General features: G+C 37.8%; 1 protein-coding gene across 1 annotated transcript in view; it reads right to left on the bottom strand.

Moving 5' to 3' along the window:
- CUBN (cubilin) overlaps positions 1-17,818 on the bottom strand; it is a 138,509-nt gene that overhangs the window by 103,987 nt on the left and 16,704 nt on the right. The window contains exons 15-23 of the mRNA XM_032182345.1: positions 17,013-17,194; positions 16,076-16,238; positions 15,687-15,877; positions 12,450-12,606; positions 11,658-11,836; positions 11,295-11,457; positions 10,833-11,049; positions 9,645-9,775; positions 1,650-1,836 (exon numbers count right to left, since the gene is read on the bottom strand). Coding sequence (XP_032038236.1) covers positions 1,650-1,836; positions 9,645-9,775; positions 10,833-11,049; positions 11,295-11,457; positions 11,658-11,836; positions 12,450-12,606; positions 15,687-15,877; positions 16,076-16,238; positions 17,013-17,194 — 1,570 coding nt within the window. The remainder of the gene's footprint in view (positions 1-1,649; positions 1,837-9,644; positions 9,776-10,832; positions 11,050-11,294; positions 11,458-11,657; positions 11,837-12,449; positions 12,607-15,686; positions 15,878-16,075; positions 16,239-17,012; positions 17,195-17,818) is intronic.

Genomic DNA, 17,818 nt, shown 5'->3' with positions numbered 1-17,818 from the left:
TCTTTCAATTATGTAATATTTTCAGTAACATTTTATAATACTTTAATCAGGATGCACATCCAATGTTCTGTTGTGCTGCACATATCTCATGGGAATCAATAAAAGATGGTAACAACGTTCTTATCAATTGCATTATAATCTTAGCATAAAGATTATATAATTTCATATCAGGCAATCATACTGAAAATATCCTTACATGTCAATAGAACAACAATAAGTACATTTATACTTAGATATGTGTCATCTTGATATGATGTTTCTTAAGTAAAGAGCAGTACTTTCAATTGTATTTTCACAGATTTATCCTTGCTTTTGAGAGAAATTTCTGCTTAGATCTTGTAACTCTCAAAGGTCTATTTTCTTGTCACCCTCCCAAATTAAAGTGCTTGCTGCTATCTCAGGTTACTAGCAGCTGAAGAACTGTGCCAGAACCTCTTCTCGCTTGCATCTCAGCCCCTGCAGCTGTGGTCAGCTGAACATTTTCTTAGTTGACTGAAGGTAGTTTATGCTAGGATACCTCAGGACAAGAACCCAGAGTGGCACCTCAACTAAAACTAATCTAGCTACCCCATTTAAGGGTATCAGGTTTGAGGAGTCATCTCATGGAAATCCAGTTACAACAGCAGCAATGTGCTGAGTTACACTTGGTGATGTTCTGGCACTATATGAAAACCTAGTTAATACTGCTGGGATCTTTACAGTCACATCAGAGTTAGATCTATGCAATGAATGAATCTTTTCAATTTTTGAGGTGAAAAACTGAAAAAGAAAACTGATGTAATTCAGGTCAATCCCAAATTAAGGCTGCAACTGTTAAAATAAAGTTAGATTAAACTTAATCTCTGATTGTTGTTTCAAAATGAAACAATTCACTTAGAAAATATTGAAAAAGTCTTTCAGTTTTTCATAACTTTCTCCAGTTTGTATGTACAGCTGAAAACAACCAGCAGGAATTTAGAATCTCATTCCAACCAATATCTAGTATAATGTTCAGATTTAGTTCTATCATGGTGCTCCTTGAGGTCATGAAAACTCATGGCACACTCAGAGTCAAAAAACACACTGCAGTTCTGCAGATACAGTTCATCCAGAGAGCTAGCTCAGGAGGAGAAAAATAGGAGCGCTGACAATTCAAAGTGCAAATCCCATACAGCAACACATCGTACTACTTGGTGCAAGCTGTGTTGTAAGCATGCAGCTATCTTTCCTACAAGTATTACCTTCTCCCCCTTGTACTTTTCTCTGTCCTCTAAAATTTACTAGAAATCACCATGTCAATATCCTAAGATTAACAGTGATACCAGTATAGCTAAATATCACAGATTATGCATGTGCCTAGTGCTGCATCACAGAAAATTGCACTTTAAAGACTATAATCATAAAACAATATTTCATGAAACAAGCAATAAAACTCTTCGTTTCCACTCTGAGGAACAACCAAAATACAGTGCAGGGCAACAGAGTCCCAGAGTCCACACACACTACTTTAGGAAGGTAGCAATTAAAGTTTTCTGATAATGGATAATTCCTTTTCTCACCCTTACAGCACAGATATACAGTTAAAACTATAGCTTCCAAACATGGGTGAGTGGATTTGGATAAATTTGGTGGTTATCAGTAATAAGGAAAACAGAAGTAATTAGGCTTGCCTGATTTCTACATAATCCTCTGTACAGCGTTTATTCCCTTCCAAGGTGAAGTTGGTGAAGCGAAGCACAATCTGTCTGTTTATTCCCACTGTGATGGTGTATATGCACTCTGTCCGGACAGGGTAGTTATTTGGATAGTTTGGAGATGTTAGCACACCAGTTTCAGTACTGTAGTTGTGTGAGCACACTTTAAAAAGAACAGAAAGTCTGAATTTTAATATCTGTGTTAAATTAACAGGAAATTTCTATTTCCAACAGACAGAGGAGCAAACATCCTGTGCTCCTGTGCATTATAACACATCCTGGACACATCTTACTGTTGAACGTCATCACTATAAACTGAAAACAGAATCGAGATTTTCCATGGAAATTCTTATATTTGAGGGTTTTGTTTTTTTTTTTTCTGCTTTTACCAGAACGCCATGCCTGTTACAAATAGGCAACATGAGAGTAGTTCCAGCTGTCAAGTTGGCTTTGAGCTAAAATCCAGGTAAGCAGAAAAGACGAAGCTGTGAAGGATGCCTTGATCAAAACCAGAGGTAGGATTCCTGAGCTTCTGAAGGGCAGTGGTGGTGGAAACTGAATGCGGTCTCTAGCTACAAGGAGACACTGTGTTCTTAGGCATTCCCCACAATTAGACCTGGGAGATGGGGATTTTGTATCTTAAGTTCTTTTCCCATTTTTAGGGCCATAAGGGGCAACCACCAGAAAATAGCATAATCCTTAGATTGTGAGGACAAAGCTGTTCTACTTAAAGCCTTATACTAAAATTAGTTATATCAATTCTCCTGTGACTGCTGGAGAAGCATCATGGTATTATGAGCAGGAAAGAAGAAAATAGAGTGTACTAATACTGAGCCAGGACCTGAGTGATAATTTAAAAATAAATAAATAAATAGATTTAAAAGTTCCTTGAAAACACAGACGTAAAGGCTAGAAATAGAAGTATCTTCTATAAAATGGTACAGGAGACTTATTCTGGAAAGAACAATTGTCATGTACTAATTGATCACAATCTCAGTAAGCCTTTGTGATCTGGCTTCAAAAAGGGCAAGAAGAAATGTGATCCATGTGAGATGTTTCCAGCCACTTGTTTCAATGCCACTACACAAGGCAGTGTTGACATGTCACATGGATAAATGTGGATAACCCTGCTCATCAGTGTTCTGGAAATCAAATAAGAACAGGTAAGAGGGAAATTATGGAGATGGTGTAGAATTAGATTAGAAGGCAAGCAAGATTAGAAGATTTTACATAGTTTAGCTTAGGAAGTGAAGGATAGGAGAAAAAGACAGAAAAAAATGTCGAGAAGCATGAAGAACAAGAAAAACGTAACACTCTCTTAATGACAGTACAAGCTCCAAAGTTAGAAACTGTCCATGAATACAGATACACAGAAATCAGGAGATAGTTTCTACCAGGAAGTCAATTTCTAAAGCAACCATTCAACCAACATAAGAGAAGCAAAAAGAGGAAAAAAGTCATCTTCTTTTTCTTTCTTTCTTTTTTTTTTTTTAATGATAGTTTGATTAATTTTAAGATGGGATTGCACGATGTAACTCTTGGCAGAAAAAGGGCAGGGGCTAAAATTATAGGCTTAATTTGATAACCTCGGAGTCTTGTTCTGGTCCTCTATTCCCCTCTTTCAGATCCTACAGGTTGCAAATATAAGAAATGAAGTTTTCTTAGACATGGTGTTTCATCATATGAAGCATCAAACCCCTTATCCTTAAGTCATACAGTTTGAGGACCCTGCCTGCAGGGTTAGAAATCTGACTTTAAAATGTGACCCAGACTTTTCTTAAAGACTCGTTAGACAGAACATAATCCAAAAATACATTGAAAAGGTGTGTTATTTATTAGGTTACTTATTTCTAAATAATTATTACCTTCTAATTTTGGAAGTGTAGGTGCCTGACTTACGAGCACTTAGTGCATAGAGGGGTTGCAATACTGTTACTCCTTATTCACTCAGAGGTTGAGATCATGAATACTGTCTTTCAGCCTGCACAATATTAAAACTGATGTACTAGATAAGGGCCCTTAGGGTAAAATTATCAACAAGGAAGCCAAATTATTTTTATCAGCCCTTTTAAGAATAGTTTCCACAGAATTGTCAAGGTTCCCTCCCTTACCAAAGTTTGCTTTCCTGGGCGTAATCCATACAAAAATTCATATCCAAAGTGTGCTCAGTTTAAACTGGATGCTGTGTTCTGCTCCACACTTTACATAACAATCTTCACTATGATCTAAGAAGGATAAATATAGATGGCCTCAAGTTGCACCAAGGGAGGTTTAGGTTGGAAATTAGAGTTTCTTCTCAAAAAGAGCAGTCAGGCATCAGAACGGGTTGTGCAGGGAGGTGGTGGCATCACCATCCCTGGGGGTGCTTAAGGAAAGGTTGGATGTGGTGCTTAGGGACATGGTTTAGTGATAGTGGTGGTAGGGGGTGGTTGATCTTGGAGGTCTTTTCCAACCTTTATGATTCAATGACTGTATGATGGAACAGTGACTGCCTTAGAAAGGTCAGACCTCTGGCTACAGTAAAGCAAATCCGAGTGTAAACTGCACATACACTGCTATGAAGATTAGGAAAAGCATAAACAAACCCACATTTTGTGTCAGCCAACACTCTTCTGTTAAATGGATTAATTTGTTGCATTCTTCTTGTCAGCAAGAGAGCTGGCACTCCTGTTTTGCAACCACCTCACTAACACAGCAGTTGGGGCTGTGCTTGTGCAGTCCTAGTTCCCCCAGTGAAAACTGTTAGCAAAGTTAGCAGGTAAAAAGAACTTTGAATCCTCTGCCAAAGTTCAGAAAACAGTCTAACTCCATAATGTGCTTACAATATGCCTGGAAAAAACACAAATTCAGTTTAGTTTGAAGACAGTTATTGCAGCAAATGCAAATCAGAAGAAAGCAATTGTCATGGACAATTGCACGTCTTGCTTTGCCAGAATGTGAAGTTTCAAAAGCTATTCAATCTGCTTTCTGATTTTGGTACTGAATGTTTGCTCTTCTGGAAAGAAAAAAAAAAAAAAAAGCCTTAAATGCCAGCTTTTGTACCACTCACTCATGCAGTCATGCACAGTGCAGAAAATTATAACCATGTCTTTCCTATAAAGAGATATTCATCAGTTGCCACAATTCTAATTAATCGAAAAAAAAAAATATAGTGTCATAAGTAAAATGGCACTTTTCTTTCCATCTCACTCTGCTAAAGGAAAACTCAGATTCATAACAATTAGACCCTTATGTAACGTAATGCATCTTTAGGGAAAAAAAAAAAAAGGAAGAAACTATCACATGAAATATATCCCTCTCCACAGGCAATGAAAAAGCACCTCAGGGCCTTCTGTAACTGCTCTGGCAGATCTAACAGGCTTAATTTTTACCAAGAAGATACACAAAGGTCCTTTGTAGTGTTTCAGCCCCAAACTTCTCAAAAACACTAGGTACAGTTGTTCAAAAAGAACCTCCAGCTCTCTCCTGCTTATCTACACATAAACACACATACTGTACAGTCATACACACACATATAGGCCTATATAGGCATACTAATAACCTGACCAAACATAACCAGTTGCCTAACAAGCTGCCAGTTGCCAACTGATTGAGTCTTCTTCCTCAGTGTGAGCTAAGCAGATGCCTAAGAGGTGTGCAGGAGTCCAGCTAGTTTTTCTGTCTTAGCTCAGCCTCATTCGACCATGCCCTATCTATGTGCACACACGTATTTGTCAGACTTTGCTTTCCATTTGTGCCCTTGCTCATTCAACTGAAGAGAAAAGCCAAGCGACCTCCTGATAATTACTGGGTTTGGTCAGCATAATGTGAACTGAGATCTCAAACTGTACTCAGCTATCAATAAAGACACACAAATCTATCACCTTTGGGTACACTTTTAAGTCAATGGGTTCAAATACTTTTCTTTCTTCTCAAACTCTAGCTCCTGCAGTAACTCATTGTCAGCTATCATATGTCACACAATTAAGCTATTTAAAGCCAAGTTATTTCTCTTGATTAATTGTATCATTTACAATTCAGACTGATAAGAAGGAAAACTCTTATCTTTCACCAAAGCCAGAGAAATAATAATAAAAATGATAAAAAGAATAGTAAATAGGAATAAAAATTGTATCAGGAGGGCAACCTGCTTACAGACCTGTTAAGGCTGTCTTTTCTCAGAAAAATGTTTTAAATAAAGTCTCTTTAATGGAAAACAAAACAAACAAAACACCACAAAGCAAACCAAGTAAGTACCCATTGATCAGTGAAGAAGTCAAGGACAATGAAATACATACACTGAATCTAGTCTCATTTCCATTGAAAAATTGTGGTCTCATTATTTCAAGACCTGAGTAACACTTCCACTAAAGACTGAGTCCTTTCAAAGATTTTTCAATAGTTACACATTTTTCAATAATTTTTACTCTGTGGCTTGGTCAGCCAAGGCATGCAAAAGAAAACCCCAAATCTATCATAATACATATACAGCTATTGTAACACTTATCTATATGGTATTTGAGTCCTGGACTCTAGGAGATAGATCTTAATTTACCTTGGTTTCCATGTGACTTCCCCCTCAAAAGACAGACTGAGGTATAGACAGTTAAGTGGGAAATATACATTTTAAACAACAGAGTATCATGCAAGCATATTTGACTGGAAGATGTCCATTTGTATTCCTGCCATATGAGCTATTCACAGCTACTAGCTGGCAGACTGCTAAAACTGTTGTCTGTACTTTATGGACCATAGCCATGGATGTATGTCAATTTTGTTGACAAGGAAATACAGCTTTACAATTATTCTCAGGCTACTCTTCAACTAATTAATATACCACAGATACAGCATACTAAGATATATGGAGAAGAAACTTAGTTTTGTTTTACAAAAAAGCCATTTTTTTCACTCATATATATCCTCTTTTTTTGCTCTTTTTCTCTCTCTCTCTTTTTTTTTTTTGGATGCATGTGATAATGCTGTCCATCTTCTCAATAGCTCATTCTCTGTAAAATAACTCCAGGCAAAGGCCTATTGAAACATCTAATATGAAACAGAACAGCTTTGACCAGTTCTGATATTGGTTACACTGTAGTTGGCTAAGAAAACATAGCTCAAAAAATATGAAGGATTCTTACCGCACAAGGAACGTTATTAGAACCATATTTTTCTTAGGAGAAAATAGACAGCAGATGTAAAGAAAAGAAATAAAAAAGAAAAAAAGAATCCATAGCTTTGGTAAATCTCTCAGATATGATTATGTTCAACAATTCACCACTTCAGTGTAACTGAATATATGTAAGATGAATAGCAGGCCTAAAAATCTTACAGTGGGAAAACTGAACTTGATACAATTTCAGGGCAGTGGGGAGTTACTGCTCACAGTAAAGCCTACATGCATGTATTTGCCTTCAAAATTTGCAGCTTCAAAACCCTTTATTCTTAATCAAAAAAGAATGTTAGCAGTCCAGTATTTATGACTTTACAGTACTACTATTCTTGTGCTGAGACAAAAAGAGAAATCTCTGTAAAGAAAAGCAGTTGTAGTTTCAACTTCTCTATAGGGTTATTAGTCTCAGTTTCAGTATTTATCCAAAAAAAAAAATAATAATATTCTAGAGAACATAGTTCTGGGTCTGAGTGAGAATAAAATGAGAATTAGCCCTTTTGCAATACTTCTCATCAAAGGCTCTGTTTAGCTGAAAAGTAGTCGAGATATTTATTTAAATAAGGGGAAAGAAAGAATTTATTATGATGCAAGAAAATTATGCAGAAAGATTCACACAAAAATCGTATCTGTTGCTAAAATACTGAATTAAGACATTTTATAGTTCTTATATAAAGTTTTAATACAGTTTCTAGTTGTTAATAGTATTGAAGAGAAAACAGCTTTTCATTTTTAAGGCATAGTTTAAAACCTTTCTATGGACAATACCGGTACAGTTTGAACCTCACATGATGCATATAGCAGTGCTTTGGATGAAAACTAGAAATTCCAGGTGTCATCATGGTGGTAAAGGAGGGTACATGGAAGAAAAGAAGCAGAGTAGAGAAGGTGAAAAGAGAAACTTGGGGTTTATCAGCACCAAGATAACTAACAAAACCAGAGAAACAGGATATTAACAGAGACAGAAATATAGATGTATGCTGAGTAGAAAACATTTTGATCTTGATAAACTGTGAGACAACTTACTATGGAACTATTAGGAAGGAATTGAAACTACCTGTGAAATATTAACTTGAAGTAAGGTAAAGGAAAAAAAGGAAAAAAATATTACAGTAACAAGCAACAGAATCACATTTACAGAAGCCATGGTTAGCAGCTGCAAAAACAGGACAACAAAAATACCTTCTTTACTAGGTAGATAATTTCACAATTTTTCATTAGTAAGGAGTCAGAGTTTTCAAACTAGAGTCTCTTTTAGAAAGATTTTTCAAAGCTCAACTTGGTTTTGGCCTACTATTTTCCAATAAACAAAAGGTTCCTCCTTGAAATATTTCTTATTTTATCTCTATTGTTTTTACTGATCTTCTGGTTTCCATGCCAAATAACTCAAGAATAAATGAAGGCAGCTGAAAAAATGGATTATTTGGATTTATAAGTAATCTGTAATGAATGAAAACACAGTGGCAAAATCTGTACTGGTCTCGCCTACATGCATGCTTGAGAGATGAAATAATAGCCAAATTGCCCAAGCTGTCACCAAGAAAGCAGTTATTTTTTACAAGGCAGAAACTGGAAAATTTTGTTTTTAAACAGGTTGGAGAAACTCGGGAAGGAGGTAAAATAAAATAATTAAAGTAACTAAGAGCAAAAAATGATCTGTCTTTGGTAGTTTATTACCATAAAGATGAGTACTATGAATTTGTGTTATTCATGTAATAAATCCCTTATAGCCTGCACACATGCACGAACCAGACAGAACCTGGTTAGTGATGGGCCCATGAGTAATCCAGCTATAAATATATTCTCATTCTTACTTTTGTGCATTGTCCCACTCTACCTCTTCTGAGGTACGTTTCTGCTAGGCAGAATCTTTCTCTTTACCTGCACACATCCCCTTCTGCTCCAGATCATAGTGAGGAGATCAATAGCAGACACATGTTTACGAAACTGTTTTTTACTTAACAGTTTTCACCAATAGGCTGCTTGTTCAAGTGCAGCTCAGTCACTACTAAAAAAGCTCTCAGTGCTGGAGAGACATGCAAACACTGGAACAGGTTTGGTGGTTTCAGCACAGTTTGAAAACACAGATGTGCCCACCCTGTAAAACCTTCAAATCAGTCACACTTCTGAGTAATTTCTCAGTTTTTCTCTGCTTTAGAGAACTAAGAGAATGTACAGCCATTCTCTCTGATAGTCTTTTCCCCTCATGTGTACATCTTTGCCCCATAAAAGCAGATACTTAAAGAATAGATTTAAGGCTTAACAGGAGCCTGTTGGAGACTGAGAAGTTGTACTTTGTCTTATTGGGAAAAAAGAAAAAAAAAAAAAAGTTATTTTTTACTCAGGTTATTTTGCTGCTGTACCCAATTTCATACTATGTGACTTTTCCCTTCCCAACATCAACACTGTACCTAAATAGGGACTAAACTAATTTTTATGGCACCTGAGATGTTCAGGTAGTCTCCCATTCAAGTGATTTGTCCATGATTGCTAAGCTTCCTATATCACATATATTCAGCTCAGAACGGAGAAAGCAAATTCAAGAAATACTTTTCCTAAATAATTCATGCAATTCTGCCATGTCATCATTTACTGTCTTTTTAAGGAAAACTGCAGTGTTGCTTATAGAAATTCCTTTCTGCTTTGGCCATATTTCCCAGAGAGGAAAAGCTTGTAAGTCAAGTAGCTATAAATAAGAAAGGGTAGAAGAGGCACCAGGCAGTCTTCTGTTAAAACAGAAAATAATGTTTATGTTTCTTACAGGGGTTATTTACAGTGATAACTGAAAACATTTAATTTGCATAATGAACATACTGACATATTACCTTTTGATGCATCCAGGGAGATATAATGAGCTGAGAAGCCTTCAGATGAAATACTGTGATCAGTCACAAAGAACAACGTCATCATGTTGCCACCACTGGTGAGTGATGGTGGAATTGATCTTCCACAGTACCTGCAGCAAAAAGAAGAACCAAATTGAGAGGCAGTGTTTTATGAAGCACCTGTATTACTGGAAGAGGATTCATCTTTCACAGAAAGTTTGAAGAGTTACATGTACACAAATGCCTCCATTGAATGATAGAGATCCCAGCTATATACCCCGTATCATGGGGCTAAATAGTACGATACACAGACAATGACAGAAAGCTAAGTTATGTGACAAAGTAAGAGGAAAAACCACTTGTCAAGTTGTCAAATCTTACTGAAATTAGTCCATGCTGTGCCTACAACATATTCTACTCTTTTCTAGGAGTCAGAGCAGATATCAAAAGAGTAAGGCTGCAAAATACTCTCCATTCTATTATGACAGTCATTTGCTCCTTATTTTTCAAAATACTGCCATGTCAGCCATCTACTTTACAGTCCATAGGTGCTGCTCAGTACCTTGCTCATGTTCAGATGTTCTTGAGTTCTAGATTGGCAAGAAAATCCTGTATATATTCCACCTGTTGAAGGGGGCAGGGGAGGGGGACGGGAAGGATTTGCCAGCCTTTTCTTCCATAATATAACATTAATATGTTATAACAATTAATAACAATATAACAGAAGAAAATGAAAACAAAATCCTATAAAACAATGACTTCCATTTAGTGGTATAGTTTTTGCTGACATCCAAATGTACAATCTTTTAAGTTATCTTTATTTCATTTCTGCAAGTGTCTTTTTGTGGACACAGATATATTAAAGCTTTTGAACTCATTTCCAATGAATCAAAAATGTTAATGGAGCTGGACAAAGGGATCAATTGAATCCTCTCCTTAAAAAAGCTGACCTCTTGACCTAAGTCAGTTTCTCTCAGTATAGCATTTATTAAATGTAGTTCTCATTCCCCGGTCAAAGAAAGGAAGCTGCCTTTACTACATGAGGGAGGGGGATTGCTGTTAATGTTTCAGCAAAGCGGAGCAGTTAATGTATACTCAAAATTTAAGGCAGCAAATTGGATAGAGAGATCTACAGAGCAGTGTACATTCTACAGTAATAAAATTCTGTATGCTAATGGACATATTCACCTTCCCAATTTTTGCATAGTGCTGTTGTCATATATTTCAAGATAATCATTTCTGCAATTATAATCAAATGCCAAATTAAATGAAGTGAACGTCAGACGGATAAGGTAGCCAGGTTGAATGTTGATAGTCCAGGTACAGTTAATACCATGTGGGTAGACATCTGGATGACCAGGACTTGTAATGGTTCCTTCTTGTCCAGTGAGAGACTCTCCACATACTGTAAAGATTTAGAGCATCAAGTTAAATGACACATTAATTCAACATTGAGGCACCTATAAAATTGGTTACTTTTCTTTCTGAAATGTCATGGTCTTTTTTGCCTCATGAATGCTACACAGTGAAACATTCAGAATTTATCTCCCATTATAACTTTGCAAAGCTTGATGGGCCCTTGTTTTCAGCCTTACAGGAAAATCTGGACTATACCAACACTCTATACACAAAACAAAACAAAAAACTTACCTATATCTAATGGCCAGTACTCAGCTCTGAAGCCAAGGTTGGCAAGAGAGGAAGCTCTGAATTTAATATAGAGATTGTTCCGTGTGGATTGCACTCTGGATGGTACAGCTGTTCCACAGTATGTCTCCAAAAGAGGAGAGTCTGTGTTGTTGCCATCTCTGACCTGAAGAACAGTATATTCAATATATCCCATACAAAGTTCTATGGTATTAAAGTTGTAAGCATAAATGAATTCATAAGAATACTATAAAGGACATCCTTAGTAAATCACATAGTTCTGCTTTGGTGGAGAGGAGTATGAGAAGGAACACACAGATAAGAATTTCTTAAGGTTATTCATAGTACGTGTATATTATCCTTTACCTCAACGTAGTCTGAGTCACAAGTGCTTGTATTTCGAATGTCAAAGTCGATAAAGTTAAGAATCACCACTTTGCCAGCTGGCTGGGAGATAATCCACTCACAGGTCTTTGGGTGAGATGATACCCTGGGATAATACGGTGAATGGATAGTGCCTGCTCCAGACAGGAAACCTCCACAGGCTGCCAACAGACACCAGGAATCAGAAGTTGTGATGAATGGTTTCAAGGAATGTATAATCATGTCTATCAAATATCACTATGGCATTACAAGAAAACCACCCCTTAAAGCCTGTGTTCTCACAGAGTCTACTGTGGGTCATCCAGGTAGGATTAAGAATGTGTTTAAAAGAAAGTATGGCTGTAACTATAGCATAAATGTGTATATGCAAGAGACCAATTTAACTCTGTCCATGAAAACTTATGGATTTGACTTATTTCTTTCACACACTTAGACAGATGTATTTGTGATTAAGAACTAAAAGACATCACAAAAAAATATAAAGATTTAGGCAGAATTGTAGCTATCTCATCTTTGGAATGTTAGTGCTAAGTGACTTATTGTTAATAGAAAAAATGGGGAATACATTTCCAAATATGGTAAAGTGCCTACCACGGACCTAGGACAGACATCATCTGTGCATTTCTAAAAGTAGTGATAAATAAATAAATTGACTTTTTCCCCTTTCTTTTGAAGTTTGTCTTGTACCCATTATATGGATAATATAGCACAGGAATGACTGAAAGTGACCAAATTACAGATCAGTTCACTGTGCAAGTCACCAGTTCTTCTTACCAACTTGATAAATGGCCCTGAAGCTAGCTCGTTGCACAGAAGCATCAGATTTGAACTTGATCCAGAGACTGTTGCTGGTAGAAGTGATTGGAGACGTAAGTGTACTATGACAGAATTTGGTAATTAAAGAAGACATCTCACTGTCACCATCTCGAACCTAATCATCAACAAGAAAAAAAAAGAATTATGTCAGATCATAAAAGTCTTGGGATTTGATATCTGGCTAACATCATGATCTCACAAGAACTGCTAAATAACAAAAGGAGAAACTATTGTACTGATTTATAAGAGGGGTAAAGGGCCACCAAAGTAATTGGCACAAGTGACTTATGGGAACTCAAATGAAGGATTGGATGATTGGCACAGAAGGCACACAGACACTACTGTCACAGGACACTAGGATGAAACAAATTTTCTCTGTGAATCACAGTTTTAGCACAATTTGGGCATGTGCTTCCAAAAGTGACATCTTTAGTATTAAAGGGGCAGGTCAGGTGCTCACCAGTGACAACTATGAAAATTTTGCCAGCACTAAAACCCTGCTGTGGAAAAAGAAGAGGATTTGTGATTTCCTTGCTCTGGCCATGAAGTTTGTAATGACTTTTCAACAGCACTTCTCTAGAAAAATCACATCACATCACACCTGTACATCAACACAGTCAGGCAGCTCAAGAACAAAAGATGCAACTCTGAGTCCCACATGCAGTAAAAAGGTATACTGATGTCTTTCCATTTTTTGTCCGAAGGGTCCAATGCATGAAAATGACAGTGAAACTGTATCAGGGAATCATTTCTAGGTTCTACCGTTTACACTGCTACTGCACTAACCTTAATCAATTTTCCAATCAAAGGAAAAATGTACCTGGTATACTATCTCAGAAGCTGATTACAAATCATGATAATTAAGGGGACGTGCAGGAAAAGAGATATTTGTATTTCCAAATTTCAGGACCTGAATCCATAGACTGTGCATAAGAAAGAATAGTTGCATCCAGAGCTTGCTCAGCTTTGGCCATCTCCCCTGGTTAGACAGCTTTGTGACTCTAACAGATATTTTAAATTTCCCTGGGACCTAAGTTCCAGGTGACAGTCGTTTTGGATTTACAGGGGAGTAACAAAGATCAGAATTTGTGTTGGAATGTTTACAGGATCTTTATACAGAAGTGAAAGTTTCCAGAACTACAGTTTGCATGAGTTCACATTTTTTCTTGACCTGTTTCTGCTTATATTTTTGATTTATAAAGTCCAGTGAGTAGTGATAAAAGTAACAGGTTCTCTAACTATGTGAATAATGTCTCATATTGCCAGCTAGAAGGATGGCAAGGAGAAGAAGCTGGCTTGCCTAACACCTTACCTCTGCAGCATTATGTCACAGCCTTTCTTAAATAAGAAGTTTTATTGTGTCTAGTTTCTTATTGCAGACCCCTAGTTCCAGGCTGCTCCTTCCTTAGTAGAAGAATAAACATCCTTCCCTGAGCAAGTGTTTGTGAGCTCTGTCTGGCTCAGTGGAAACTGCAGATTTCCTGATATCACCAGGGATAGGAATAATCTGCAATTTTTCAAGGTGACAAAACAATCGTCAGAAAGTGATTTTTAAAGTAATTTAAACATCCAAAATCTATCTCCCTACTTGATCTTCATCATAAAGCCCAATGAGACAATATTTTAGAAAAGTATATGTGGAAAATCAGGCCTTGAGAAAGGAGCACGGTACTTTACTCGTAACCACATTTCCTGCGTCAGAAAATGCTGGCTGTGTTTCTCTGCTCTGGGCTGAGCAGACTAAGGGAGAGGGAAGGGGAAGAGGTGTTGAGATAGACAGAAATACAGGAAAACTGAACTGCTTGTGACAGATCAGCAAACAAGAAGGTAAATGCCTTGCTGAATTAATACAAACTGATTGCATTTAACAGAAATGGTTTTGTTTCTCTGACTGCTGTGAATTTAGCCGCTGTTCTGCCAGCAATTAAGCAAGAGGAGTACCAGGCCAAACAAACAAAAGCTGTCTGTTTTCATTAAACACACTTCCCCTCTCATTTCAGAAATTAATTACACTTCATTCCAACCAAAGTCTCTGGGTTAGAGGAGGAGGGACGGGAACGATGTTAGCACAATAACAAATCTTTTAAAAACAGATTAACTAAAGGGAGCTCACAGGGGCCTATGCTGCTCTTGGTCAGAAAGAGCTTAAGCACAAAGCCACGTAACCGTGCAGCCCCACAGTGCCATGCTGCTCCTGTTGTAGCCGTCTGTAAGCTCAGCCTTAGCTCTGCTGGGCCTGGGGCCAGGGTGGCTCCCTCCAGAGCCTCCCCACCAGCCACCAGCTTCCCTGCGCCTGGTTTAGCCATGAGGGTTGGTGTTGCATTGGTTTTATGTTTGTTAATCTCCCTGAGGTACAACTGCAGTTTTGTACAGATGGCACTAAGGAGCAGCCATTCCATGTAGGATGAGGTATTTATGATGTCTTGCCGTATGGCAAGCTGGGATGTGACACAGAGGAACACGGGGATGGGGTGGCAGGACACTGGGCACAAACTGGTAATTAAAATCCCACCAGAGCTCGTTAGGCCCCAAAGGCACCACCAGGACCTGACCAGACTTTCCTGGGGACTCCTCCACTCTGCCTAGGGCCCAGAGCCCCATTTCAGCTCCCAGTGCTGTCAGCCCCTGCCCCATCACGGCTGCAGCAGAACCAGGCTCCAGCTCCCAGCCATGGGCATCCCCAAGCCAGACCCAACCATGAGTGCACATCCTAGCCCAACCTTGGCTTGCTCCTTTCTCCCAGTGTGATGCCCATCACTCAGGGCTGCCCCACATTGCCCTACTCCTGGCTGGGGTGGTGGGATGGGCTCTGTTGATATGTAAATCACATGCTTTGTTTCTGCACTGAAACCAAATTTTCAGCATAACACCATGAGGCACTGGAAAATGCCTCATAGAAGCTGTGCCATTATTTCTATTTCTCTTGTATTTGGCATGTATTTACCTATGGTCCAAACTCCATATTAATCATGTCCAGCTGATTAAGAATTAGCATTAGTATTATGCAGGAAGATTTTCTTGTTCTCTTATCTTCATTCTTTTAGCCCCTGTGACTTTTGGACCCTAATAAATCGGTATACTTAATCCTTTGATTAACACCGGTCTCTGTAGTGGCACCTGAGACAGAAATTATGCTGCCTTTCTTTGTACACACATGTAATTAACATTTCATATTAACTGCTTAAGAAAAGTCACCTCAATATAATTCAATGAGCAATCGCTGTGACTCTCCAGCTCCATATGGGTGAAGTTGAGGTATATTTTTTCATCTTCTGGTTGTCTGATAATGTAGATACATTGTTGGTTGTTGATAAAAGGGTTAGGCCAGAAAGGGGACGTGATAATCCCTTCACTATCAGTGTAGTTTCCTCCACAACTTGGATCTGCTATATTAAGAACACAAAATGTTAGTTGAAATATTCACAACCATAAGAACTCTTCCAGTTTAGTGTGGCTCTAAGCAATGACTACAAATCTAAGAGACTTTCTGTATTATTAAATAGTAAATGTTAATTATGTCCATGTCCTGTTGGCTATATCCTGGGAATGTCACAGGCTAAACTTCAGTGCTGAAATTTACTTACCAGGCGATGTTGTATAGACAATGTGGAAACCTTTATCAGTAACTGAGTCGTCAGAGTGAAAATGAATCCAGGCATATGGACCAGTGGTTTGGAGTGGGGGTGGAGATCCAGTGCTACAGTATTTACCAACAACAGGGTCTTGTGGAAGAAGACCATCTCGAATCTAGACAGAACGATAGATCACTGTTTAGGATTATCAGATGTGTGCCAGCTCTGGACAGTACAAACACTCTTAAAGTTACATAAAGGGGCCCAGGAGATAGCGTGGATGGTGGAAGCTCATATGAAGTTTCCTCCAGACACACAGAAAGTAAGATATAGACCTACCAGCATAGCTGTGAGGGTTCTTCTAGGAGTCATCAAGGGGTTGTGAAAGGGAAAGAAAGGATCAGGAGATCTAATGCTGAAGTGTTTCCCTGAAATCATCCCCTGCATGGACCAGTTATGGAATATATGCTACTCCAAACTATCATCTTATTCTTGTGAGTGGGCATTGGTGAATTCTGTAACCACTGCTTTTCACTTGAGAGAAAGTCCTATGCTCACCCATCAAGTCATAGACTGCACTATAATAGGAATCTATTAATCTTAGATACCTTCCCGTAATAGTTTTACTTAGGCTGAACCTCTGTGGCTTGACATTCTGCTAGCAGTCTGGAGACCAAGCTTTGCAAGAAAGTGAAAGCTTCCCACCAGATGCTTGGTCTTACATCCCATCCTCTCTAGTTGTAGGACTTCCACTGACTTCAGTGGAGTGGGATTTCATCCTCTTTTTGAATCTGAGTGCATCAATGGCTGGAGTTAAGTACAAATGAACATTTCTACCCAGGATTTATATTCAAACAGTCTACTTCTGTACATACAAAAAGTTTTGAAATATCTTGTTTTGCAACAACATTGCCATAAAGTGATGTCATAATCCACAATTAAACTTTACCTCTAAATGGTCATAACTGCAGTTTTCATGGTGTTCTAGGCTTAGTGTGCCAAAGGCAAAAGTGATGAGGAGGCCAGGACTGGTTGAAATGGTCCAGAAACAGTCTCTGTTTATAGGATAGTTACCAGGGTATCCTGGAGAGGTTATTGAGCCATAAGTACCTGTCAGCTCGCCACCACATTCTAACAGGAAAGAAACATGGAACAACACAGTCATTAACACTGCACATCAGGTCAAAAGCTGAATTGTCAAAAATTTCAAGATCAGGTAGCACTTTGGAATTCAGAATACATTCAGAAACAAACAAAAAACAACAACAAACAAATAAACCAACAGGTTACTTTTTTCTTTACATTTTATAATTAATTTTACAATTCAATTATAAAAAAATATATATATATATATATTTCCTCATCTGCTTTGTAAAAGAAAGATTCTCTCACAGTTTTAATGGAAGTATCTTTAGGAGAGTGGTCAAAAGCTTTTGTTTTAAAAATAAAATACACTATGCTATCTATGATATCTAACAATGTCAATTAAAAGAAAAAAAAATAAAAGAACATTTTAATTATTGTTTCTTAAAATAAAGAAATAGTTTCCACCAGAATTTTCTATATTTTTTTTTTCTCTGATATTTTCAGGACACAACCCAGTGCACAGTTTTGTTCCTAGATGGTTCTGTACAGAACAGTGAAGTGAGCTTGATGCTGCACAAGATATATTTAGGCTTTATCTCTAGAAATGCACTTCCAGGACTCGTTTCACAGAATCACACAAGTGGTGTTACCAAGAATTCAAGCAGTAAC

This window comes from Aythya fuligula, chromosome 2 (assembly GCF_009819795.1).
Source record: "Aythya fuligula isolate bAytFul2 chromosome 2, bAytFul2.pri, whole genome shotgun sequence".
NCBI classification, from domain to species: Eukaryota; Metazoa; Chordata; class Aves; order Anseriformes; family Anatidae; genus Aythya; species Aythya fuligula.
Note: the sequence above shows the minus strand (reverse complement) of the source record. Positions and strands in the feature narration are given on the sequence as shown.